The sequence below is a fragment of the Lycorma delicatula genome, chromosome 1 (assembly GCF_047948215.1).
Source record: "Lycorma delicatula isolate Av1 chromosome 1, ASM4794821v1, whole genome shotgun sequence".
In the NCBI taxonomy this organism is placed as follows: Eukaryota; Metazoa; Arthropoda; class Insecta; order Hemiptera; family Fulgoridae; genus Lycorma; species Lycorma delicatula.
Genome location: NC_134455.1, coordinates 169,614,775 through 169,642,642, shown reverse-complemented (window position 1 = coordinate 169,642,642; position 27,868 = coordinate 169,614,775). Strand labels below are relative to the sequence as shown.

Here is a 27,868-nt window from a genome sequence, read left to right as displayed (position 1 = left end):
CTGCAACCTTGAAGGTTGTCAAGGCTGTAACAAAACGCGTCATCGAAATAATGGTGTAAATAAAAACATGTGTTCTGCTTATAGCCATGATAGTAAGGAAACTGACTGACATTACCAAACACATTTGCACACTTATTTTTCTATTGTCATTTTTTTTTTTTATTCAAGTTTTATGATGAGAGTCCAAGGGAAGCAAGTCTGTAGGACTTCCTACTGTGGAGTTGAATTTCTCTTCAGAAACGATAAATATTCAACAAATTAAAAAACGAACATTTTAGTTTAAAACATATTGGAAGGTAAATATTTAAGGAAACTCAAGTCGTTTAGGGAGACTGTTAGAAAAATGATACATCTGACTGAAAGCTGGAACGTGACATTAATACTGTAAATAATCCTTTGCTGTTGGCAGAACGATGTGTATTTTTTAAAACTACTCTTCTGCGAAAAAATTGTATTCGCGCCAGTTCAGAGAATGGTTCTTTTACATGAACTAATTAAATGTTTAAGAGTCTTTAGTCATCTGGAGTGCTCGATTTATGAGCACACGAAAACGCTAACACTTCTCAAACGGGCGTGGGATGTATTAATTCTACATCTGAGAACTCACAGAAACGGGTGCCAAGTGGTGGGGATCTTGTGTTAACTCCGCACCCCGCGAGTTGTGATGCACGGCCTTCCGATTAGGTATGTTACCGTTCACAAATATCTGGGTGTTATCCTTGATGAGAGACTTCTCTTCAATGAGCACCTCCAGTTTGTAGCGAAGAAGGCCATCGATGCTTTCTTCGGTGTCCGTAGTGTCATTCATCCCTATTGGAAGTTGAACTATCGTACCATGCGCATTGGCCGAAGGGATCTAGTAGATAGTAGAGTAGGAACCTGGGTGGCTAGGGTTCGCCTGGACAGTTGATTGGCCGAAGGTAGGCGCTTTGGCAGCGAGGCACGTTTGTCAAATAAAAGATGTTAATTGTTAAGCTGTCGGTGGAACGGCGACTGCACTGCCGATGGGCATGGGATGCCATGCAGACGTGAAGTGTAGCGGCATTTTGACGAGGGCATTTTAGAACGAGCAAACGACTCTGTCGTTTGCTCGTTCTAAAATGCGGGATGCGGGATGCGGCTGCACTGCCGAAGGGCATGGTACACCATGCAGCCGTGAGTTGTAGTGGCAACTCGACGACAGTGTATTGTGGTGAATGTTACGCGGGACTCTGCGATGGAGCTGAGTGGGAGTAGGTGATCAATCCGCCTCTCCCTGGTAGACCAGACCGGAGTCCGTAATTAACCTAAGTCAGGGTTTATTAAGCGTAAGCTGAGTTTCACTAAGTGAGCTAGGACTAAATTTCGTTGTTGCGATCAACATGTTTGGTGGTATGTTGTGTTTATTTGCCTCGATTTACGAGACATTCACGAAATTGGCTCATAACAAATAGAACTACGCGCGGGGTTCGCGCTTCCGCGAGCTCGGTTAGCTAGTTCAGAGGGAGACGATGTAGGTTATTAAAGATGTCCGGACGAGGCCTACAGCGAATGCAATAAGCTGAGTTAAATCACCGATGTAAATGTCTACCGAGGCAGTGGCATCCCAACGAGGCCAGGCTTGTTACTGAGATGTAAAAAGTCAGAGGGCGATAGACGAATCCCGTTAAAGCCCAACAGGGCAATGAACGAGGGGGGGTGGTGTGGCGACCGGAACGTCACTAGGCGGGTGTCTTCCCCTACGGGGTTGGGATGTTAACTCCGCAACCAGTTGGTTAGTAGTAAAGAACATCGCTGATGCTCCTTACCGTTCCGTACAAGAAAATAAATCAACTACCCGTAGTTTTTAAAAATCTTAACAAAGAGAGCTCGGTTAATTTGAGAACAGTCTTAGAGAAGGCCGTTGAAAATTCTTGACCGTTCTTATGAGCCGGTTATCTATTATTATTTAGTCTTCTCAGATTTGATAATTCTTTCTGGTTGAAAATCGTACCCCGAACGTTGCTTCACGGTATACATAAAACTTGGTACCTAAATATTTCTTGTAAAATAAAGAAACGGATTGTTTAATTCTAATAATTTTTGCAAAAAACATAAATCTGAATCTCTACATTCTGTACTCAGCATATATACACACACATGTATTTTTTTCTGATGCTTTTCTTGTTTTGCTTAAAAAATTTACGAATTCTTTCCGAAATCTAGCTTTAGTAGTGAGAAACATCCCCTCCCCCCAAAAAATTACATTAATCCACATGACGTGTTGAAGTTAGTGTGTTACAAAAATAGTTTTTTATTTAACATGGTAATTTAAAAAATACTTTTATCATCTAGTTATTGAATAAATTTATTTTGGTAAACAAAAACGTTGGAGCCTTTCGTTTATTAAGAATATACCTTAAAAAGCAGATTAGACGATAATTTTAAAATTATGTTTGGTTAAATGGTTGCATTAATTGTAATTTCACCGCGGGAGATGCGCTAGTGGCAAACATTGTATATTTAACGTATGATATATACACAATCGTTATAAAAACTGTAAAATGTTATTTATTTTCCATTAAGCTAATAATATAATAAACAAGTTGTGTTGACGTAAAAATTAAACAAGCTCATTGCAAGTATGTTAATGACATTAGGGAAGTTTAGCTGATCTAGTGATCTCCGTGATCTAGTATTGCGTTATCGCGATACTAGTATAGAAGTTTCCGTTTATTGATTGGGTACTTAAGGATTTATTTAATGGTGCCATTAATAATAATAGCGTTTACTGATTTTGTTTATTATACGGGGGACATTCAATAATTAAAGAAACAAATTGATGTAGAAATGAAACAGTTTGTAGGAGGAGTTTTGTACTTTTATGACTTTAGGTTGGCATCACTGGGATGAGCTGAGAACAGCTGACGGATAAAAATTGTTTTATTTATAACCTCAATATTGCATTTAACGATGGCGTGTCCGCTTGAAGTTTCCACATTAGTTGAACAACGTTCAGTGATCCGTTTTTTGCTTTCTGAAGATGAAAAACCTGCTAAAATCTTTTTTCAAATGATTTTACAGTATGGTGAAAGTTGTATAAACCGCGGAAATTTTTATAAGCGGGTAGAACAGTTCAAAAACGGTTGAACCTCAGTGACTGACGAGCAATATCCTTGCCGGCCAGTTGAAGTGTCAACTCCTTCGCTTGAAACCCGCATTGACGACATTATTCGTGAAGACATTATTCGACGTATTACAGTTGAACATGTAGCAAAAAACAGTTGCAGTAAGTGTTTGCACAGTTCATAACGTTATCAGTAACAAGCTCAAGTACAGCAAAACAAGTGCAAGATGCGTTCACCATTTTGAACCAGAGTCCAAAAGACAAAGCATGGAATGGAAGCACACCGGCTCACCTGTCCGAAAGAAATTCAGAACGCAAGCATCAGTAGGAAAAGTAGTGTTGACGGTCTTTTGGAATGCCCAAGGTCTCGCCTTTTTGTGATTATTTGGAAAGTCTGCGTACAACAAACAGTGTCTAATACTCAGACGTGCTGAGGAAAAAAGTAAAACCAGCAATAAGAGAAAAACGTCGCGGTTCTCAAACAAAAGGCTTGATATTGCTACACGCCAATCCTCGCCTTCACACCGCCCAGCTGACCTAAGAAACAGTTGGAAAAATGGGTTGGGAGATACTATCACATCTTCCCTACAGTCCAGGTTGGCTCCCTCGGATTTTCATTTGTTTGGTCATCTCAAGGAAGCATTACGTGGAGAATCGTTCAGCAACAACGAGGAGGTCAAAGAATTTGTGGAAAGTGGCTCAAACAACAAGAAAAAGATTTCTTTGCATCGGGTATAAAAAAACTAGTTCATCGTTGGGACAAGTCTATTAATGTTAACAAATAATTAAACAGTTTTTCTTATATCGAGCAGTTATACTGCAATTCTTTGGTACTGTTTGGTCTAACAAAATGCTATGTCGTTAAAATCGTGTTAATACTTTTTAACCTTTCTAGTTAAGAAAGTAATATTGAATATCGATCCAAAACATATTAATTACGTTCTAAAACTCCTGCGAGTACAAATAAACTTTGTTTATAAATTTATAGGTATATATTTATAGGTGTCTTTCATCCTGGAGGATTTTTAGTATATCCGAGGACATTGTTCAGCTGAAGTACATTCTGTAACTTGTGTAATCTGTAATCGCTTTACCAGTTCTGTTAGGTATGTTTAAATTAAGGAATAGCAATTAAGTTTATAAAAATATTTAATTTTTTTAATAGTTTTGAATGTAATTAAACTTTTTGTTTTGTAAAATTTCATTTATTAATGTTATTTTTTATTCGTTTTCAAATTAATTTAAACAAAAAGTTTAAAGTATTTTGAAAAACATTCGCGATGAATATGCTGTAAAATATAATAAATTAAAAGTAATAAGGAAATAAAAGAATCAATTTATAATATTTTATTTTTACAAATTTGAAGAAAAATGTTAGTAGTTGACTCATATCTTTGCCATAAATTTGAAGCCTGTAACTCGCTTTATAAAAAAAAGTAAAACAATTGTGGACGGTGAGATAATTCTCCTTCGCTGTAAAAACAAGCTATTTTTATTACTTCAGAAAACTAAAGATAAATATTTTTTCAGTCGCTTTGTATCTGTACTGTTACGACGTCTTCAATCCCGACACGCAAAATTATGGGTCTGTCTGATGAATATTTAATATTTTTCAATGTCTCTGTTTAGTATGCCCGTTTTTGAACATTTTAATAAACTCCATCGTTTTAGTAAGAAAATGTGCGTAATAGCTAATCCTAATTACTGTTAAACGATATGGTGTTTGAAGAAAAAATGCCTTGAACTGCTACACAGTTACTGTAAAGATCTTCTACTTTGTGATCTTTACAGCTGTAAAGATCACACAGTAAACAGACCTCGTAAATGTGGTTTGCGCTCGAATGTACTGACATGAATAAAGTATTTAATTATGTTACTTAAAATATTCTGTTATTTTTACATACAACATCTTATTTGCGAGGTTATTTATTCAATTTTGTACACATATTTCTTTAGGCTAATCAAAAGAAACATACAATTAATATATAAGGTGCAATTTTACTTGAAAAGAGAGCGATAACTGGAAAAACGTTGCTTCTGACTACGTCCAAATTAGGTGAGAGTAGCGAGAATCAGTAAGCAGTTTATTATTATGCAATATTTTTTGGACTATTTAGTCATTTTAAGTTGTATCAGGTTTATGGATAAAACTTTATTGTTTCTTGGGTTCTGAAGAAAAAAATAATATGAAATGAAGTTCCCTAAGTTAAAATAGATTGGGAAATAAAAAAAGGACCACCGTTGAATTTTACGGTTGTTAGGTTGGAGCGAGTTACTGATGAATTCGACTATAATATTTGTCACTAAAGTAAACGTTTTTCTTTGAAGAACTGCTAAATGGAATGGAGTTTTTACCATATTAAACCGTTTTTCTAAGTTGTTGTAAATTGCAGTCTGCTTGAAGAAACGTATAGTAATTATCCTTAAGTTATGCAAATTAAATAAAAATTATATAGTTTTATCAAGTTTTTTCCAATTTCAGTATTCCATAATTTAGTAAAAGCGACTGTTTTATTCAAGTTCGGTTAAAAAAGAGGTAAGTTAAGAGATATGTAAAAATTTATATATTATCTCGGTTTTATATCTTGACAAGATAAAAGATCCCGTATTCTAACATTAGTTAACCACGTATTTTACAGAATTGTTTTGTTGAAGTAATCAAGTTTAGAAACTTGTGAAATAAGGTAAGTGAAATAAGGTAATTAAAATTGTATTTCCCGCGTGCTACCGAAAATTGACTGTTTCCCGGCGTTTAAAGACGTTTTTAATAAAGTTAACGTAACACTGAACAGTTTGATACGCAATTTGTAGTTTTGTAAACAACCGAATTTAACAAATTGACCTATACAACGAAATTTAATTAACAAAGAGAACATTAAAATAAAGTAAAAAACGGATTTGTCGATCTTTATTTCTTGTGGAAGATTTAGAGGGTGCCAAAAATTATTGTAATAGCAATAAATAAGGTACAATACTGTACAGTTGTAGGAGAACGGTCGGAGACAAAAGTTGCTTGAGTAAGCTTGAGGATGGAGTAAAACCTGAACGTGTGTAATGACTGACGAGTAGCCGCCGAGAGTCGGATTGAAAGCTGTGAGAAGTAGATAGATCAAGTTAGTAGTGGAGGGAAGACCGTGCTCAGCTGCTGCAGCAGCGGTGACCTGTCGACGGAAGCCTCCCTCCATCGACCTTTCTTTATTCGTCGCCTGCGAAAAAGATAGTAGTCACCGTTAGAATAAAATAATTTATGAAACATCGTTTAACTTACGTCGTTCCGCTTGACAGCAAGCAACACTACTGCAAAATTTCATAGAAATCTGTAAACGCGTTTGTCCACAACTAAGTCACAAACAGACAACCCACCGGGTTGGTCTAGTGGTGAACGCGTCTTCAGCTGATTTGGAAGTCGAGAGTTCCAGCGTTCAAGTCCTAGTAAAGACAGTTACTTTTATACGGATTTGTATACTCTTTGGTGGTTGGGTCTCAATTAACCACACATCTCAGAAACGGTCGACCTGAGACTGTACAAGACCTGAGACATCACTTACACTTATACATAGCATCCTCATTCATCTTCTGAAGTAATGCCTGACGGTAATTTCCGGCGGCTAAGCAGGAAAAAGGTTTACTTGACCTATTTTTTGTTGTCCTTTTTTTAAAAATAACAATTACAAAATTATAACAGCTCAAACTCACATCTTGTAATTAATCGCGTAAAATATTTCATCACTAATTTCTACTGCAGTGTAAGTGATGAAATTTAATTACTCTTTCTTGTTTTGATCGCTAGATATTTTTAAATAAAGTGATCGGAGAAATGTATTGTATTTACAGTGAAATTTTATTTAGCGATGTACGGGAATCGAAAGCAGTTTGAGATGTTATTATTTGTTTTAATTTTTAACTGTAGAAAAAAACGTAAGCGGTAGCCTGCCGTATTTTATGTTATTTAATTAATATCCCTTTAAACAGCGAGAACGCGACGTATATTTAAAGTAAATTGCGGGAAACACGGCTTTTCGACCTTTTTTCAATATATACATCTCCGAGCTCTTTAACAGACCAGACTGTGGGTTATCTTGTGGTATTAAAATAAAAATTAGATTACAATTATGAAAATTATGTAATTTTTCGCGTGAAGTGAAATAGAAGAAAGTACCGCGACTTCCCTGTAAGGAAGTCGCTTCAGGGCGCCGAAGCGCACACTCTGGCAATCACGGGTTTCTGTACTATTCTGATTTATTTTTTATTATTCCCTTCTGAAGATGTAAAGCTTCAGAATAATTTGGGTCTTATTCTTATTCGGCTCAAGCTTATAAGAAAATTAATTGTTTGATTTTTTCCTGGGTGCACAACGAAGTGTTATCAGCGCTCGGACACAATATTGTTGTAGTAAACAATTTGATTTAGCATCAAACTTAACAATTAAATAAGAGTAATATAAAGCAAATGAAATTAACAATTAAAACGCGCAGTAAATAATTTTTTTTTTTTTTAATTTAGGAGCAGAAATAGGTCAGGTAGGTAAAAATTGATCCATCTATTATCAGTGCAATGGATACATGAATGTTTATTTTACATAAAGGTTATTATTGTAGATACATCATCATCGTTAACCGTGTTTACCTAAAGTTTCGCTTGCTTAAAAATTACTCATTGTAATAATAAAATTAAAAATAAATCTAAAGACAATTTTATTCCAGTTACGCTGTAAAAATAATCTACGTATCGTATTAAACAAATCACGGTTCTAGTAGCTACATAAATTTGCTACATTAAAAGCCCTATGGTAACCTAACTGTAGTCACTGTAGGTAAATGTAACCTAATATCAACTTAGTTATTAGTTAAATATTATTTAAATAATGCTTAAATAGTTGATGAAAAATATCAAGCTTCTACGTATCTAACAGCAGTAAAATATTTACTGTTACGACCAATAACATATTGTCTGAAGTTTACTGCAGCAATAGCTGCAGGTAAGCAAAAATCACACGCGTATTTAACGAATTACTGTTTGCAGAATACTTCCCCGTATGTTAGAAGAAGGGTATTGTTAAACTGTTGTTTAAAAGAGACGACAAGAATCCCGTTGTTACTTCGTCGTATAGTCCTTGTCGTTGCTGCCGGTTATTGGTAAGGTTTTCGTAAATGTTCTGTACCTGCGTATAAATGACAGGCTGATCTCAAAGCTTATTGATAGAAAATCAGTACTGGTTTCGTCCCGGAAAGGGTACTGAGGATGCCATACTCCGCGTAATGAATGTGGTATGAGCTAGCGAGGAGGAATGTGTCCTGGGAATTTTCCTGGATATCTCCGGTGGGTTTAATAACCTGTGATGACCTTCTGTCGTTTATCAATTACAAAAGAGACAATGTGCTGATAGTGAATTGCTAGTAATGCAAAGTTACTTCAGACATCAGGATGTGCTGCTCTGCGAGGGCAGGGATGAGGTAGGCAAGACGCTGTCGAAGGGTTATCCTCAGGGCAGCGTGTTGGGTTCATTGTTGTGGGTGCTGGAGTTTGATTCCCTTCTGCGGCTGAGATTGTCGGACGGGTATCTTATCGTATCTTATGCGACGATGAGCTCCTGCTGGTCGAAGGAAGCTCGCGGAGGGAGGTTGAGTTCCGAGCCACCCAGGCATGCAGGATACTTGAATTGGGTCATTAACATAAGGTGGCCTTCAGCCCGGAGCTGAATGTTGCTTCTTAAAGGCCGTTTGGTACACGTCACGTTCGTGTTTCGAAGTCAGGCCTTCGTTCAATTTCAAAATAAATAAAAATAAATAAATATGTTCAATTTCAAAAGTACCCTGGCGTACGTTTCTTGACCAGAAATTACAGTTCAAGAAGCACCTTAATTACGTCGCGAAAAAGGCCTGTCGTGCCTTCTTTGGTTTTCGAGGAGTGGTCAATCCTGATTGAGGATCTTAATTTTAAGACTATGAGTATTCTGTATAAGGGCATGTGCGAGGCAATTATGCTATATGCGGCGCCTGTTTGGGCAGATAGGCTAAAATTTAAAAGCTATCGGGATATGTTATTAAGAGCTCGTCGCTTTATATTGTTAATGGTAACGGGAGGTTACCGTACTATTTCACAGAAGGCAATCTTGGTGATTGCAGGCGTGAAACGGATATATTTGGGTCAGAAAAGCAACAACGTTACGTTGCTAAGAAATCAAGTGAATTGACTTCATAAAATTCGCGAGATAGAACGGCATGGCAATATTTTATGGCAAAAATAAACCAAACATAACCTAGGCTCGCTTCGCTCACTAACCTCGTCTAATAACCGTTAAATATGCATATTGTTACGCTATCTTGATAAACACATTATGTACGATTCGTCAGTACAAAGAGTCGACATAAACTAAACAAACTACTTACGATCGCTCGACATATTTTTTGTTTAGTAGATTGTAATAATACGTTTAATACGTTGTTTTTTGAGAATAAAGTACTGTTCTAGGATTAAATTTGTTGTGTTTCAATATCTTCATTATGAATAAGACATCGATATGGAAAATAGAATGTTACACATTATTGTTAAAACGCTGCTGAATGTTAGAATAATGATGTATGTGTCCGTGTAATATTACACTCTAGTAAAATAAAAATTTGAACCCGGGCTATCATTATTGTATAAGATAAGATTCGTTTTACAAGAAATTAAAATTATTTTGAGTGATACTGCGACTAACTTGTTTAAAAAGATACACGGCTGGTGAACTTAATAAAATAGTTCCTAACATTTCCATTATCAGGCGATTACTTCAAGGACGAACGACCACAACGTAGTTATTTCCTGGAAACGAGCGAATAGAATGTCGTCCCATTTATAACTACGGAAAGGATAAAAAAAATTTCCAGTAAAGCTGTAAAAGGCGTAAACCAAGACGAAACAAATTTTTAATATACGACACGCCTGACATGAAAATAATAAAAAGAAGTTCTAAAGGGATCCCGCAAACGCAAGAATAAATTCATCGGATTGGTATAAAATCTATCAGTCGAAAATATAAACTAAGTAAAAGAAAAACCAAAAAAATTTGATGTGGGCACCACATGACTTCCTTGTACGCCTATTAAATTACATATGCACATGTTTTACTGCACTTCATTTAAACTTATTTCATTCGAAAGTGAGATGCGATCCTCCAATTCTTTAATGAAGTGTAGAGTTACACAGTTGCATTGTGGGTGGTGGACACTCACAATGTGGGTGTCCATATCATCATTTTTATATTAGTTTATATATTAATTTTGTTTCATGTCGCTAAAGTAGTTAGTTATGTAGTGTAAGTGAGAAAGTGTCGGATCCGTAACCACAGACACGTCGGTTCCAATCCGATTTCATATACATATATATTTTTTTAAACTTTTTTTTTTTAATTTAAATTATATTAATTTATTAATAATTATTAACCTCTGTAAAAATTTTTGAATTAGAATAAAAAGTACATAAATCGTAATTCACTAATAACTTCTGATTTTTTTCTTCCTTTTTTTTAATTATTATTAAATTATTCATTGTAATTTTTTTTATAATGAGAGGTTAATAAAATCAATATATTTAAATTAAAAAAAAGTTCATAAAAAATATATGTGTATGAAGTCGGATTCGAACCGATGTAAGATCCTTTATAAGGACCCAATTCGATCGATTCCCGATTTGATGTCGATTCGATCCCTTTTTAGATCCAAATATTTCATTAATTAACGTTTTATTTGGCTATAACTCTGGAACCAATGAAAATAAGTACCACTTATGATATATCGTTGAAAAGCTCTCAATGGCTTATCACTGCAGTTAAGATATGTTCAAAATGAAAATTTTTGGAATTTAATTGCAATTAAAAGGAGAGGTGCACAACTAGATGTTACACAGTCCTAAATCCAAAATTTCGACATTCTACGACTAATCTTTTTTCAGTTATGAGATACATACCTACGTACGTACGTACAGACATCACGCCGAAACTAGTCAAAATGGATTCAGGGATGGTGAAAACGGATATTACCGTTGAAATCTGAAAACCAAAATTTTTCGCGACTACAACACTTTCTTTACTTCGTGCTAGGAAGTAAACAAATATAAAAATAAAAATGGCAAATTTTAATATATAAAACAAAATGAGTGTATACAGTAAAAACACTGAAAAGCGTTGTAAATTTCTAATTAACTTATAGATTTTAGAAACTTAAATACACTACGCTGCTTCAACGATTAAGCTATCGTCGGAAACTGTAAAATGAGTTTTATTTTAACTCATAAAGAATTCAAATTTATAAAGCGTGAAATTCTTAACTTAGTTATAAAATTATCTCTTCACTTCAATACGGTAACCGAAAAAGGAAACGCAAATAATTTTTAAAACTGGTCCGTTATCGCCCACCAATCACCGAAACGAAAGTAGTTTGACGAGAATAAAGACTAAAGTCCATATTTGAAGATCCGGTACAAACTCTATAGGAAGGAGTTTCTCTTAACCAATAAACATTTCTTCTAGCGTCTTTTGAAAATGTAAACGACTTGCGAGTTCTCAATACTCACAAAACAACATAAAACAAAGCCATATACCAATTTTGTATATGTCTATCGGCTTTAATATTTATATAATCGTTTTTTACTTCGTTGTACGAAGTAAAGGAAGTATTGTTAGTACTGTAGTATTCACAATACTTCCCGTAAACTAAAAAAAAATTTAAGTTTTAGGGATTAATTTTATCATGTGGATCTCTTAATTATTTCTTCAAATGGTGTTTGTATATTTGCGAGTGTAAGCATCATTTGTGAACGACTTCTCCGTACTTAATGATATTCGCTGGTTAATTTGGGTTTTGGCTGTAATTCAGATTATTGAATTACTATAGTAATTATAAATAATAAATATAATTATTGAATTATATAGTATTTAAAATATATACCGCATATGTTGGATCAGTTTATTTTTCATTTTCTCCCTTGAAAGTCATTTTAGTAGAAATCATAAAATTTCCTTTCGATGACCGTTTCTATTTTCAAACATTGTTCGAGTTTAATGTCATTATTTTAAAGTATTCCTACCGTCGTCATTTTCGTAATATTTGATTGCAATATGCGTGTGACAATTTTCATTATTATTTGTATATTCTTCAGGCATTGTGTAGTAAATTATGAAATAAAAATGTAGCTTTTTTTCTGTTTTACGTGTCTGAACACTTATATTATATTTCTAATGTAAACTACGAACATTTGAACAGAAACAAAAATAACATTATGGCCAATAATTTAGACACCTAGCTGGAAATAGCCGTTTCAGAAAGTTTGTCAGTTTTGATAGTATTAGTAAATTGCATTACTTGGTTTAATTAAATACATTTAATCGATAAATATGATCGACTGAGTCGTCGACATCATCTCTAATTATATTCACTTCACGTTAAAAATCAACGAATGACTCTATTTATGGCAATATTAAAATATATTAATTATTTCGTTTCAATACCAGTAATTATTATTCAGTACCAGACACAAAGAGCACAAAGGGAACTTTTAACTGCGTAAGACGCCTTTTATAACGGCTTTGAAACATCTTTTGTCATTTTATATTGTAATGCAGCAGAACTAATCGTATTTACTTAATATTTAATTCAGTAGTGGTACGTAATTCTCTCAAGGAAATTATTAGCCGGCGCCTCCTTCTCCTACGAACAGTGCTCAATAGCAGTACAAAGATTATTATATAAACTTATTGTTACATTACTTTTCTCTCTGCTACACTTGATGTTAAAATAACTTATTTCGCCTTTCGTATTAATCATTAGGTTTAATTAATGATACATATTGTCTTACTCAGATTATAAAATCTAACTTAACAGCATTTTAGTTGATAAAAATAACTATTACTGAATAAAATTACTTTAAAAGCTAAAAGCAGCCTATAAGGAATATTTTTAGATTATGTGGACGTTTTACACTGACGTAAAATCGAGTTTTTAACATTAGTCAAAAAAAGGTAATTTTCTTTGTTTTTTTTTTTACAAATTTTTAACCGTAAATTTGAAGTATGAAATGAAATTATTTGTTAATAAAAAAGTGAAGAACAAAATAATATCTGTGTAACGTAATTTTTTCCCCTGTTATTTTGACACGCTTATTTAAGATTTCAGACTCATCGGCACACGTAAGTAATTTTTAAATGTATATAAGATGCGTTTTATTCGATCAGTTTACAAAGTACTGTTTAGTTATTTTAACGCTGTTTTGCACTGAAAACGAGTTGTATTAACGAGTTAGATTATTTTTCTTCCGTTCAGTCTTCTGTTTTGCATTTCGTAATCGGGTTGCTGTATGATATAATTTTTCTGTTTAAATTCTCCCACGTAATTCAAACAAACTTTTCTTTTACTTCGTATTAGTACTAGTGTTAAGAAAACAATTTACTGTTTAATTCTTCATTAAGTAATAAATCCTTCATTAGTATTCGGCCTCTTTATAATCTTAGCTGATGCTATTATTATTGTCTGGTTAATGAAAGACAACTTCGAGTTTCAGCTTTTATAAATAAACTTTTCGCAAATTACTCGTACATTTAGAAAAAAATCTGATATGGACACATGACTTTTTTGTACACCTGTTAAATTTTATATACGAGGTGCGACAATAAAGTAATGAGACTGATGTAAAAAAAATGTTGCTTACCGTGTTAGTCATGTTTAGTGTTGTCTTCTTCAAAGTAGTTCCCCTCTGATTACACACACTTATTCCAGCGCTTCTGCCTTTGATGGTAGCATTTCTGGAACTCATCTTCTGTAATATCTCCAAGACACAGCTTTTTGGACATCTTGTGTTGTTTGAAAATGGTGTCCCTTGACCGTCATTTTGTCTCTTGGAAATAGAAAAAAGTCGCACGGAGCGATATCTGGTGAATAAGGTGGCTGTGGTAGTACTGACATTTGTTTTGAGGTTAAAAATTGTTGTACTGACAGAGCAGTATGGTGGGATGGCGCATTTTCGTGATGCAGAATCCAATTATCAGCAATGTTGGCACGGACACGAAGAACTCGTTTACGAAGTCTTTCTAAAATTTCTTTGTAGAAATATTGGTTAACTGTTTGTCCAGGAGGCACCCACTCTTTATGAACAATTCCCTTGGAATCGAAGAAGCACACAAGCATGCATTTCACTTTTTACTTCGACATGCGAGCTTTTTTTGGTCTGGGTGATCCCTTTGAGCACCACTGCGAACTTTGGCGTTTTGTCTCTGGATCGTATTGAAAAAACCAACCTTCATCACCAGTGATAACACGGCTCAACAAATCTGGATTGATTTCCGTTTGCTCTAACAGATCGGCTGCCACATTTTTCCGTGTTTCTCGTTGTTGTTGTGTGAGATTTTTGGGGACCATTTTTGCACAAATCTTTCTCATACCAAGATCTTCAGTTAATATTAGACGAACCATTTCTCGATTGATGTTGAGTTCTTCTGCAATCATTTTCACGGATAATCTTCGATCAGATCGTACGATTTCACGCACCCTGGTCAAGTTGACATCTGTCCGTGAGGTTGATGGTCGTCTACTGCGGTCTTCATCTTCAACATTCGTTCTGCCTTCACTAAAAGTTTTATGCCACCGAAAAACTTGAGCTCTTGACATAATCTCCTCTCCAAAAGCCTTATCCACGATCTAGTTTTCAAGTCCGTGTAAAAATAGCTTGCTTTACTAGGACTTGAACGCTGGAACTCTCGACTTCCAAATCAGCTGATTTGGGAAGACGCGTTCACCACTAGACCAACCCGGTGGGTAACATACAGATGCTAGTTCAGAACATTCACACGGATCAAGGTAGTTGCGTTTTTAATTTCAGTTCCTTTATGTCACTCAGTCTTGTTAAAGATTCGACGTAGATGTGTTTTGTTTTAATGAGTTCATTTCCTGGTAGTACACTGATGGCAATATCACATGTGGTATTCGCATCGGTGGCATTCTGACTGAGGCAAGAACAAGGCTGGGAGATGCCTTTTGCCGAGGTTCTTATGATCTCCGGTAAAGCCCATAAGGGCTAGGTACGAAGGGTGTGGCGTGGCAACCGAAACTGCCACATGGAAGGTGTCTTCCTCTACGGGGTCAGGATGTTCATTTATGAAATATTTTACGATGATTATAGGATTTCTGTTTACTATTCCTATTTAAAATCTTCGAATTGAAATTGTAAATAGAAAATTGTGGGAAAGCAAAATCAAAGAGAATTAAAGAATTAGATTTTTTTGTTTTTAAATAGCTCACTTCATAGATACTCTGTGAAATATCTTTTGGGTTCTTTACATACCTATCCTATCGCTTTATCCTCTTTCGCTTTCGGGTTTTTAACATTTAAAAGTAATTTGCTTTAGGATCTAACACATCCACTCTGACGCCATAATAATTATAACAATTACGGAAAGGTATAAAAAATTAGTTAAGAATATAAAAAACGTTGAAAGAAAAATTTTAACACACCAATGGTCTTGTTTGCGCTGAATTTGATTATCAAAACGCAAGGGAGAAATATGCTCGACGACTAACGCTCCTTGTATTACTAGAAAATATGGGTCCAGGTAGGAAAATACGATCCAAGTAAATCACACTGAAGTTACGAAATATAAAAACGTCGGGATACTGTAGGGTTCAGAATTGGATTTTAGGATTAACGAATTCAACAAATATGAATTACTTTAATTAATTTATAATACCGTTGCGAACAAATCGCAATTAGAATATATTTAAATAAATTTATTGTAATAAATAGCGTCACGTGTACGTGACTACATAACACGTTTTGCTTTCGTAATACGTCGTGCGGTCTTAATATCTTTATAGGCTCTTCAGAGTTGTAAAGTTGTTTATTTTTTATTTATTTATTTGCCGCATTTTACAACAATACTTAACAGTATATTATATGAAAGAAAGCAATATTAAAAATAATTTCTTTGACAATATGGACGTTGCCAGCAAAGCAAAGCTTAGCTTTAGTGCCAGCAACGAGTATAGTTCAAGTAACAAAAAAAGAAAAGCAAATACCTGTTTTACAAAAAAAAAAAAAAAAAATTGTTAAATCATGTTCAGTAAATAATCATGCTAAGTAATAATTATGTATGTTATCATAAATCATGTTATATCAATAATATAAATAAATATTAAATTAGTATTATTTTTTATATCTCTGCGAATACATGTAACTTACATTAATTAATGTAGTGTTGAGCAAATGTTGTGTATTTAACTTATTCTACAATTAGTTTAACAAAAGAATTGGTTATTTTTTTTAATGAATTTCTCCAGAATAAGATTTATTACTTATTTCTCCGGAATGAGAGTTGTTACAATTGTAAGAAATTTGTCTTCTGAACATTTAAATCAGTGCGAGGAACAACAAAGTTACTTAAAGGTCGCGTAAATTGTGTGTGGTATTATGAGCATTAAAAATTTGTCTATTTTCATTATATATATTATTAAACTTATTTATAAGCGGAGTTGTTTTGATGGTCATAAAAATGAAAACATTAAAAAGTTTCTTGCTGCGATAAAATCTTTGTCTCCCAAGTGCTGCTTTAATTGTACTCTTTGTATTGTAAATATTTTATTGAAGCACATGTCAAAAGCGCCACTCCGTGCTTACATTTAATTTAATTATTAAGAGGTTATTACATTTTTAAAAGGGCAGTATTTTTTGTTCCAAACTGAAACCGATAATTTCATTATATTTGTGATTTGTAAATAGGCTTGTAAACTACGTAACCGCTTGAGTCTCAATCACAGAAATTATCAGAGAAATCTACAGAAAAATTTAAATACACGCTTTACTTGATTTCAGTAATAAATATGATTTTAATTCTATCGAAAACCAAATTTTTATTTATCTAAGGTTTATTAATTTAAATTAATTACTCTTAGAAAACTGTTTACTGTATAATTAAAAGATCATTTCTTTTCGATAAACTGAGATAGAAACTTAATTAAATTATTTCAAAATAATAAAACTATTATTTTGAAAGGCTCTTCACTGCAGAAACGACCTGAAGTTTGAGAAGGAAGAAAATTAAAGTCCACATTCTAACTTTATATTTTGCACAACTTTTTTAACTAATCATGGGAAATGTGTATAAGCAAAAATGATAAAAAACACCTAAATTACAGGTTTAAATTGAATTTATTATACTTATTTACATATAAATTTTAAAAAAATAAATCGTCTTTTGTATTCATTATCGTTTAATTTTTTGAATGATAGATTTTTAACACCTTTCTTGGTTGTTTTCATTGACTTTTCTTCTTTATCTCTATGAAAATTAATTTATTTTTACATCCTACATTGCAGTATTCTTTTTTAGTTTTCACGCTGTAATATTCTCTTATTTGTTTACGAAAACCATATCCTTAAAGACTCTTGAAAATTCTGTTTACAGAATTATCTCATTAACCTTAGTCGATTTCGAAAATAAACTGAATTCACCCGGAAGGTACGTGTTTATATTATCACATGTTAACATATTATAATTTCTTTACCCGCTTATCATAATGCGAATGTATCGAAATATAGTATATCTTCTAACTGTAGTATCCAAACGCAGGTTATAGTGCACATTCTGGTACAACTCGTGATCGGGGCCTGTACTCGCTTAAGCACGGTTTTTGTTATTAAAAATGTCATTCTCCGTTCAATATAATCGTTGTATATATATATATATATCTATACACACACACGAGATCTGTAAATAAAGTAATGAGACTGGTTCAGAAAAACTTTTTATTTACAATCCAATTATACATTGACTCTACCACCTTTCAACTAATTCCCTTGGGAAGCCACGCAACGCTTCAAACGATTTTCCCACTCTTCATAGCAGTGTTGGAACTCAGAAACCGGAATATCCTTCAGATGGTCGGTTACATTTTGTTTTAATGTTTTCTACTGTTCCAAAATGGTGTCCTTTGAGGTGTTTTTTTAAAGTCGGGTACAGGAAAAAGTCGCAGGGACTCAATTCAGTTGATTAAAGAGATTGAGGAACTACAGGAATTTTTTTCTTTGCCAAAAACTTATTAATTGAGAGTGCAGTCTGACAAGGTGCATTGTCATGATGCAACATCCAATTGTCTTTGATGGCTGGTCTCACGCGGGCAACTCTTTTCCGTAGTCTTTCAAGAATTTCTCGGTAAACATTTTGGTTTACAGTCTCTCCTGTTGGCAAAAACTTCTTATGGACAGTGCCATTACTATTGAAGAAACAAGCTAGCATAGTTTTGATTTCTAATTTGTTCATTTTTGGTTTTTTTGGACGTGGTGAATTTGAAGTGTGCCACTCCTTGCTCTGGCGTTTTGTTTCTGGTCGTACTCAAATACCTAAGATTCATCACCATTAATAACATTTTTTAGAAAAGCAGGATCAGTTTAAATTCGCCCTAGGAGATCGCGACATACTTCCACCCTGTTGTATTTTTGTTCAATAGTGAAGTTTTTTGGGACCAATTTTGCACAAACGTTTTTCATGTCCAATTCGTTTGTCAAAATTTGATGGACTCTGGTATGGTTCAAATTCAATTGTTCTGCAATCATTCTGACAGTTAATCGCCGGTCGTACTGTATTAAGTCTCTTATTCGCTCAACATTGTCGTCACCTTTTGACGTTAACGGTCTTCCAGAGCGTGGATCGTCCGCAACTGATTGCCGACCTTCTAAAGATGCTTTAAACCACCTAAAAACTTGGGCTCGTGACAGAGCGTCATCTTCATACGTCCTTTTCAATTTTGAAAAAGTTTCAGTAGCATTCTCACCGAGTTTAGCACAATACTTGATTGCGCAACGTTACTCATAATTGGTATTACTCATTTTTGTAACGTACAACAAAAACTCGTTTCACGAAAAGTTTATTTACGTCTAACGTGGCAACAATAGACTAAAAATATTAATACCTCATATTACAATATGTTTACTAGTAACTTTACAGTGTTGCCACTTTGGCTGCCCAAAAAACTAGCTTCATTTCTTTATTTACAGACATCGTTTATATATATATAAACACACTCATACCCACCTTTACTGAGATTCTTCATTACATAAAAAAATAATAGTAAACCTCATCTCAGTAGAGATAACGAACAGTTTACACTGAATAGGAAAACCAATTCATCGATTACAGTTGACTTAAATCAATGCAAAACTTATTAGTGTTCCTTTTTAGTCGTCGGCCTAAAGTGCACGATTTATTTGACTAAAGTGAAAGGTCCTTTTAAACCTGTGCGCTAAGCACCTGTGTGCTGTGTGCTAAGCTATTCATGTAAACTGCCAGGTGGTCCACTAAGCGCTCATTGTTTGCACTATTCTCACAAGCGATCCTTTCTTTTAGTTACTTTTAGTCACTTTTGCGACAAGATTGACTTCTTATTCTGAATTGGTTACAAGTGTTTAAAATTACATTTTGAAAAATTAACCACTGAAATAAATAAATGCATATACAGTATGAGAAGTAGATTTTATAACTGTAATTGTAATCGTAAATATCATCATTTCGATTTATTTTTTAAAGAAATCCCAGGTTATAAAGATCTAATAGTATAAATAATATTACAAAAATTTCTAAAAATGTTTAAAATTTGCTTTATACTTTTTAGTCATACTTTAATCAAATTATTATCATACATTGAATGAGTTTAATTAGTAGGCTAATGAGGATTTCAAAAGATAATATCAAATTTCTAATATATTTATAAAATATCAAATAAATTTTCAGTGAAACATTTACTATACAAAGTAACGAAATAGTGAAGTTTTTGATTATAAGTACAATGGTAAATTAAAACTTTTTTCGTCGCTTATTTACATTTTACAAATTTACCCCCATGAGGGAGCATGAATCCAAAAGTAATGGTGGAATATTGTATTGTCACCCCCCACCTTAGAAACTGTGCAAAATTTCATCAGTAAGCAATGTCAGGAAGTATGTTAAATTGTTATACCTGCACCCTTAATTTACCTCTGTACCATTACCTCAAGTAATGGTTGAATATTGTGTTGTCACCCGACCTTAGTAACTGTGAAAAATTTCATCAGTAGGCAATGTCAGTAATTATGTTAAATAAAGGATGCAAGATTTGAGGACAAACATGAAAAAAACATTGCGAGTTGAAATAAAGCAAGTAAAAAGAAGGGATAAAAAATTCATCTCTGCTCATTTATTGGGTAGCGAGCATCTTCATAATTTATTTGAACTGTAGCATATATCTACTAATAATTTTTAAATACTGTATATTCGCATTGCATAATTAGAAGCTTATTAGTAAAATATTTTTAACTTACTTTTTAATAAGTTAAAATATTTGTCGGATTTTCTTTACTACCGATTATTATTCTTTAAATTTGTGTAATTTCATTTGATACTTATATTTTTTCTATTAAAAAAAAACGAAACGAAACGTAATTGAAACGAAAGAAAATTACTTTTTTATGACTACTAAATCGACTTTACATCATTCTGTATCGAACCAAAACTTCGGGCCAACGGTTTTCTAGTGTAGAAGACTTATTTGTAGGAATACTTGTTTTTGAAGTTTAAAAGAACATGAAACTACTTTTTACTTCCTACTAAGTATTGTAATCGCTAAAAATTTCGGTTTTCATCGGAAATATTAATTTTGACCATCCTTGGATCCATTTTGACTAGTTTTGGCGTGATGTCTGTACATACGAACGTATATATCTCTCATAACTAAAAAACGATTACCCGTAGAATGTTGAAATTTTGGATTTAGAACTGTTGTAACATCTAGTTGTGGATCTCCCCTTTTGATAGCTTTTGCTTTTGATTTGATCGTCTGAACCAAAAGTGTCCAAAAAAGCCCAAAATCCAAAATGTTTGGATTTTGGACTTTTTTAACTGCAGTAATAAGCCCTCATTCAGAGCTTTTCAACGATATATCTTAAGTGGTACGTATTCTCATATATCGTGGTTCCAGAGTTATAGCCGTATAAAATTTTAATTTATGAAATATTTGAATCTCACAAGGTTGACACTTCGGTTCAAATCAGACTTCATCTCCTTTTCTTATTAACTTTTTTTAAAAAATTAAATATATTGATTTATTAATAATTATTATCATCTCATTGTAAAAAACGTTTTACGATGAATAATAATTCAATAACAAAAAAAATTATATGAAAAAATATCACAAGTTGTTCATGAAATAAACTTTTATGTGCTTTTCATTTAAAAAATAATGTGTAAATTTAATTTAATAGGCGTACAAGGAGGTCATATGGTGTCCACATCAGATTTTTTGTGTCGTGTCATGGGAATTCTTGTGTCCTCATTGAGCAAAAGTTAGTCGAGTTAAAATGCATAGTAATGAAAAACAGTCATTTTTACGTCGCAAATGAATAAATTATTACATTAATAATAATATTAAAAATATTACGGGGAAATATACAGGAGTTTTTCTTAATGGAGTATGTTTAGTAGGTCCGGGGTCGTTGCAGAACTTCCATCTCCGCTACAGTTATTTAAAAAAAATATTTTTATTTAAATACCATACCATCCCCACGTAATAACTGTATCTTTAATTTCTATACGCATTTTTTTGGCCTCCTTATCAAAACGATAACACCAATTTATAAATACTAGTCTATGCTTTTTTTATATTAATACTGAGAAATTAAGAAACATTTTTTGAACAGGTTTTTTGTTTTCTTATCGATTAAGCTATTTTTTACTATTTCGGTACGGTTCCTGTTTTAATCAAAGGCGGTCTTTCTGTCAAAGCTTATCATTCTACTGAACGCAGGTAGAGGTAAAGGAACTGGAAACATCCTAACCGTATCGCTCGGTGTTTCTAAGAGTTACATTTATGATGTCTTAGCCGGAAGGGAACCGTCAACCATAAATTCGAAAAATCTTTCTTGGAATAGATGTTTTCTGTTTTATTCGCTTTAATTCTTCCTTGCTATTATATTTATTCTTTTCGTTTAAATTTAAAAAAAAAATATCTCTTTCGGAAAGGGAAAGTGTAACTACTTAAGGGAAATGAAGCTTTCCCTTAATAATTTATCAAAAAGTATTCTATCGACTCTGAATTCTCTTTAATTGTTTTATTCGAATTTTTTGTAAGAACGAAATGAGTAAATCATAAGAAATTTCCCCGCCACTAGTTATTTCTCAGAAGGAAATACTAATAGGGAGCCTGAAAACCTGGCTTAATCTTCCTAATATGTTTGTATATGACAGGTTAAAATGAAAATCTTCGACAGGTACAGTTAACTTGAAATTTTAAGAAACTCAATCGAGGTTTGAGCGTTTACATTTAAGTTCGTAAAAATTGGTTCAGCCGATCTTGGATTTTATCTGATTATTATTTTTTTTTTTTGAAACTGAAATTAAACCCTTTAATTTTAATTTTGTAGGAAACTTTAAAAATAAAAAAAAATATTTATTTATTGTGTTTACGATAAAAATTCATCATAGGACTGTGAGATAAACTTTCGTTCTGTTGAAAGCCTCTTTTGATGATGTGCTGATGTCACAGTGGGCTAGGGGACACGTTTTATCAGCTTCATTAAAGTATCAAAGCCGTTAATACGACCACAAGCTTTTTCATAATTATTTTAATCTTCTTTAGAGTAAGTAACGAAAATGAATCGTAGTTTAATTTTCTATAACGTAATGTAACATTTTTCAGTTCACTTCAGTCTCTTAGTAAAGAGACAATTGCAGAGGGTAGTATTGGAGTTTTACACAGAACGAGAGTTTAATTCTAGCCTTGTGTTCAAATTCTAGATTGTGTTGTAGTCGAGAGTTCGTAATGGCAAGGATCGGATCGAAGGTTCCTATGCTGTATTGTCAAAATGACATGAGGAGTCGTATTGAAAGGGCTGTTTTTGAAAGTAAGGTGATCAGTACACGCAAGGATGGCAGAACCGATATTTTTGAGACCGAGTTTTGTTCTGACTTAAAATAGGAATTCCCTTCTATTTGATAAAAAGAGTTTGACATTAAATCTTGTAAAAAAAAAAGAAATTAAATTTAGACGGCAAAAAAAAAGACAAAAGAAAAAACGAAAATTTACTTGTTTCATTTTTTCAACTTCGTAAAAAAAAGCTACTTTTAAACAAAGTTTTATATTATAGTACGGTTTTTTTCCTGAAGAAGTAACTTGACGGAAGAAGTTTGATAGGATCGAAATAGTTTTCGGATAAAAAAGTAAAACGGATGAAAATTGAGACTACTTTAATCTCTTATTATCTTAAACTATATTGTCGTAAGATTTAAAAGCCAAGTAAAAACGTTGTATCTGTTCTTAAATGTAATTTGTTTTGCATTTTTCAAAGTACAAGTAAATTAAATGAATTAACTAGTCTAATATTCCTGCACGCACGTGGTGCTTTCCTTTCCCTCTTTACCTTGCTTACCGATACCTGTCTTCTCACACTGTTTGTAGAATACCATCATTGAAATGGGACGTAATTTTCGTAGTTAGGCTGTTAATTATAACTATTTTTGACTTGTAATTTTTTTGTATCGTTTAACTTAAACGTAATTAATTGTTAATTATTAACGTTTTTAATTTGTTTTTGTTGTTTTATTAATAATCGTTTAAAACGTATTTTTCAGAACCATCCGGAAAGAGGAGGCGATCCAGGATTTGTGTCGACTAATAATTTTCCGGTGACGAAACGATATCTACTGGCATTTAAAGGTAAACGATACGTGCACGGAATCGGTTCAGAAACTCGTAACTCGTTGTATCATTTACATAACGAACAAGATGTTGTACTTGTTACAACGTGTCGTCACGGCAAATCATGGAAAGAACTTAAGGATGAAAGATGTGATGAAGATAATGCAGAATTTGACAGGTGATGGTTTTATGTATTTATTTTACAATGTTCTGTTAAAAAAAAACTTCTAATAATAATCGTTCCGTGTTAAACATTCCTTTAGTACCGTATCCTAAGTTTGTAACCCAGTGATTTTGTTATGTTCGCTTCTAAATTTTAGGATAGAAAGATATTTATTAAAATAAAATTGTTTATTACTTAAGTTGTGTGTGTGTGTGTGTGTGTGTGTGTGTATATATATATAAAGTACTAGTACTAATTTCTCCAATACAAGAAGCGAACGGCCAAAAAAGTTTTTGTTTTTTGTCTTTCAGTGCAATTATCTAATTTCCATTTTAATTACTCTTTTTAGTACGCAACATATAGTGTCAGTTTCAGGAACTCTACATTGAAAATATATTGCGTACAGTTAATGATGATTTATTACTTTTTTAAAATTATTTTAATAGAATATCGCATTGTTTTGTTCAAAATCTTTCCATAAGTTTACTGTTACTATAATAAAATAATAGCAAGTTAACTGTACATCAGTTCAAATAAAAAATATGTCGGTTTAATATAAAAATTTTAATCATTGCAGTTTAATATCGTACGTATAACGATACTTTATAATACAATATAATATCGTATTAAAACTATTAAAGAAATAATCTGATCTTATATATGCCGTAAAAGCGATCGTACAATTCTTTTTTGAAACTATTTCTCTCTAGTACAATGTTCCTTCCTAGTCTGGATTAATACTTTGTTTTGACGGTATTTGCTTTACCTTTTTTTTTATATATTTTTTATGTATGATTTGTGTCCGTAATTGATGTATTTGTTTTACTACAGATTGCTAGATCGCAATAGATAATTTGATTAAAAAAATGCGGTAGGAGATTGATTATATATACTCTTATTAACGCTCTTTGTACGATTTCTCTCTTTAGGTCTGGCCGGTTTTGATTATTGTCTTCGAAGATATAGTACAAAAATTGTCTGCGCGGATGAAATGCAAATCAAGAAATAATAATTCTGCTTCGGTCGCTTTAATTCAAGCAGCGACAAAGTAGTACTCTGACTCTTGTCAGTTCATTTCGCTGTGCGGACGTATCGAGTAATATCAAAATAAATGAACGGTAAGATGAAGATGAAACTGCAGTAGGAGTGGAGTAATTGTGTACAGTGAGGTTTAGATCACGGACTTTAATATGAAAATTTTAATCAGTGCAGTATAATATCGTTCGTATAACGATGCTTTTTAATACAATAATACAATATTATATCGTATAAAAACTATTAAAAAAAATAATCTAATCTTATATTTGGTGTTGACCTCACAAACAATCTTCATACGGTCTGAATGTTTTAACCGTTCGAAATTACATTATTTTATTTTTGAGGTTATTCAAATAATTCCTTTCTGTTTCATACGAAAACCGCAAATCGCAACTCACGGTTGTCTATTTTATCGAAAACTTTGTATTTTTATTTGTATAGTAGGTTAATGATTTTGCCAATTCCTAAAAAAAATCGTAATACGTTGTTAACTTCAAATCTTAAGTCGCGTTTTCTCTATTAATTTCAGATATTGCGAATTACTTGAGAAATTAACGTTTTCATTTTTTTTAAGGCGTTAAAAACTGACTGTATCTGGTCCGCGACACGTTTTTCAATGAGCAGCCACTTGATCCATTCACGGAGAAGCTTTTCTTTCGCTTACTTAAAAATGGATTATTTCTCGTCATTTTTTACATAATTTAATGACGCTTATTTAAATTAAAACCGATGGCAATTCTGGAAAAAACCTTGTGACATATAATAAGAATTTTTATCGCATTCAGTGAAATATTTCCGTCAATTTTGGGTAAAACTTTACTGTTGAAAATCGGGTGTAGAATGTTTGAAAAACCTAGCGAAGTGAAGGAATTCGGTAATTTTCATGTTTAAGTACGGCCGATATGGGTTATTTTGAAATATTAAAATATTTTAAAGTTAATGGATATAGTTCCTCCTGAAGGAATCTAGTAAGGAAAATATCATCCCATATATAACAAAAAGATGGTGTGAGCTGCTTCAAGTGATTGATGTTTCATAACTTATTCTGTTCAAGTGTGAGGTTTAACCGTCCACGTGTACAGATTGCTTTTGACCAGGAATCAATTCTTTATACGGAGGCTTACTCCCAGGAGTTTGAAATTATCCGTAGTTCCGATGAAACTATTTATTGTATTTTGTTTATTTAAATATTTATCGGCTCATCGCGTTTTTCTTAGGTTGTCGTATTCGCTTTATGCTTGCTTGCTGGAAGGAGGATATCTATATAAAATATTTGCAGGTTACAGAAATTCACAATGAAGTGTTGAATTTATTATTCTCCTTTTCTTTCATTGTCGGTATTTGCAATTTTGGCATTTATTATCTTAATATTTTCTTCCAATATGATATTTATTGTATTATACATCCTCTAATTCTACGGCAAGTACCCGACTCATCGGTAACATTCTTAGAATTTAATTTTGAACCTATTCTCTTGTAATTTTCAATGTTTTTCTGTAAAACGTAATTTAAATCAAAAATCTTTCCTTTTTTTATTGACTATATTTCACTTCTTAGATCGTTCTGTCTTTAAAAACTTTGTTTAAACTTTCTATTTACAATATATGAATTAATTTTTTACGTTTGAATTTTGATATCTTTTGAAATCGCCTTTAAATTAATATTTGAATAATTAAATATCAGTTAGAAAATTACTTTGATATTGTTGTATTGCAAAGAAGATTCAGTTATTACTATTACGTTTAACTTAGTGAGGTTGATTTTTCCGCTTCTTTCAGCAATAAATTCTATTATGGACTTTATATTTTTGAATAACGAATATTATGTATAATGTATTTATTATTACTTCTTGAATTCCCACTGATGAGTTTTTGATGTCATCGTTAGGTTATAGTATCTCTCATTCGTAAAGTTTCGTAAATGAAAAACCGTTTTTAATGACAGTTTATTAAATATTTTGAAATAGATTATAACTCCGATTAGATTTCCTCGGTTCATAATTTTTTAAGTACATCTTTTGTTCGATGAATATGTTTCGCAATGATATAGGGTTAACCGAGGCTAGCCGCTCTACTTCTTTTCCAGTAAGTTCGAAGGCTTAAATATCTTCTATCATTGTTATAACTCGTTTTATGATAACGATAAAAAAACGAGGAGGGTGACTTATTTTATTATATTATTTTGCGATTTTTTGTTTTTCAAACTGCGTTTATTGAAATTATTATAATTTTTTTTTTCTTATAATCATTCCTTACCGCTGAAATCATAATTATTTAAAAAACTACGTATAAAAGGAAAATCATTGGTTCGAAAACGTCCAGACTGGACAAGAGCAATGAAAAAGGCGTATTATCAGGCAGTTAAAAGAATAATTTTTTCTGCGGGTACTACCAGGGTCTAAAGTCGTGGTGCGTTAAAAATAGTTAAAGAGGTTAATTTCGTTTAATTTTTATTTTTTGAAGGCATCGAAGAAATGTAGTTTCGTAGATTCTGAAAAAAATTGATCGGGAAGTAAAAATAGACGATCCGCTATTTTTTCCGTTTGAAGTGACATCTTTGAGCTTTGAAATATTTCGGCAGTTATATATAACACGACCAGTATAGTTAGACATTTGGTCTCGTTAGCTGTAATAAGTATTTTTATTTTTATTAAAATTTTTATTTATATTTAATTATAAACGTAAGCATTATAATTTTTGTTATGGCTGCTGAGCTGATCTAGTTAAATGAAATATAATTTACGGTGAAATATCTATACGTCAGTCATAGGGGCGATTAAATTGGTATTGTCTTTGTAGAAAGAAGTACAGATTTTAATTGGTCCAAGCCGATACAATCGAAGAACTTCAAGAGTGGATACATACAGGTCCTGATTGAGACTTGGGATCAGAA

General features: G+C 32.7%; 1 protein-coding gene across 2 annotated transcripts in view; it reads left to right on the top strand.

The window, feature by feature from the left end:
• The window catches only part of ttv (exostosin glycosyltransferase 1 ttv), a 672,327-nt gene that overhangs the window by 12,290 nt on the left and 632,169 nt on the right, over positions 1 to 27,868 (top strand). For both annotated transcript variants that reach the window (XR_012756526.1, XM_075367109.1), the window contains exon 2: positions 23,709 to 23,953. Coding sequence is in view for 1 of the 2 variants with exons in the window: in XM_075367109.1 (XP_075223224.1) it covers positions 23,709 to 23,953 (245 nt within the window). In the remaining variant the exon portion in view is untranslated. The remainder of the gene's footprint in view (positions 1 to 23,708; positions 23,954 to 27,868) is intronic.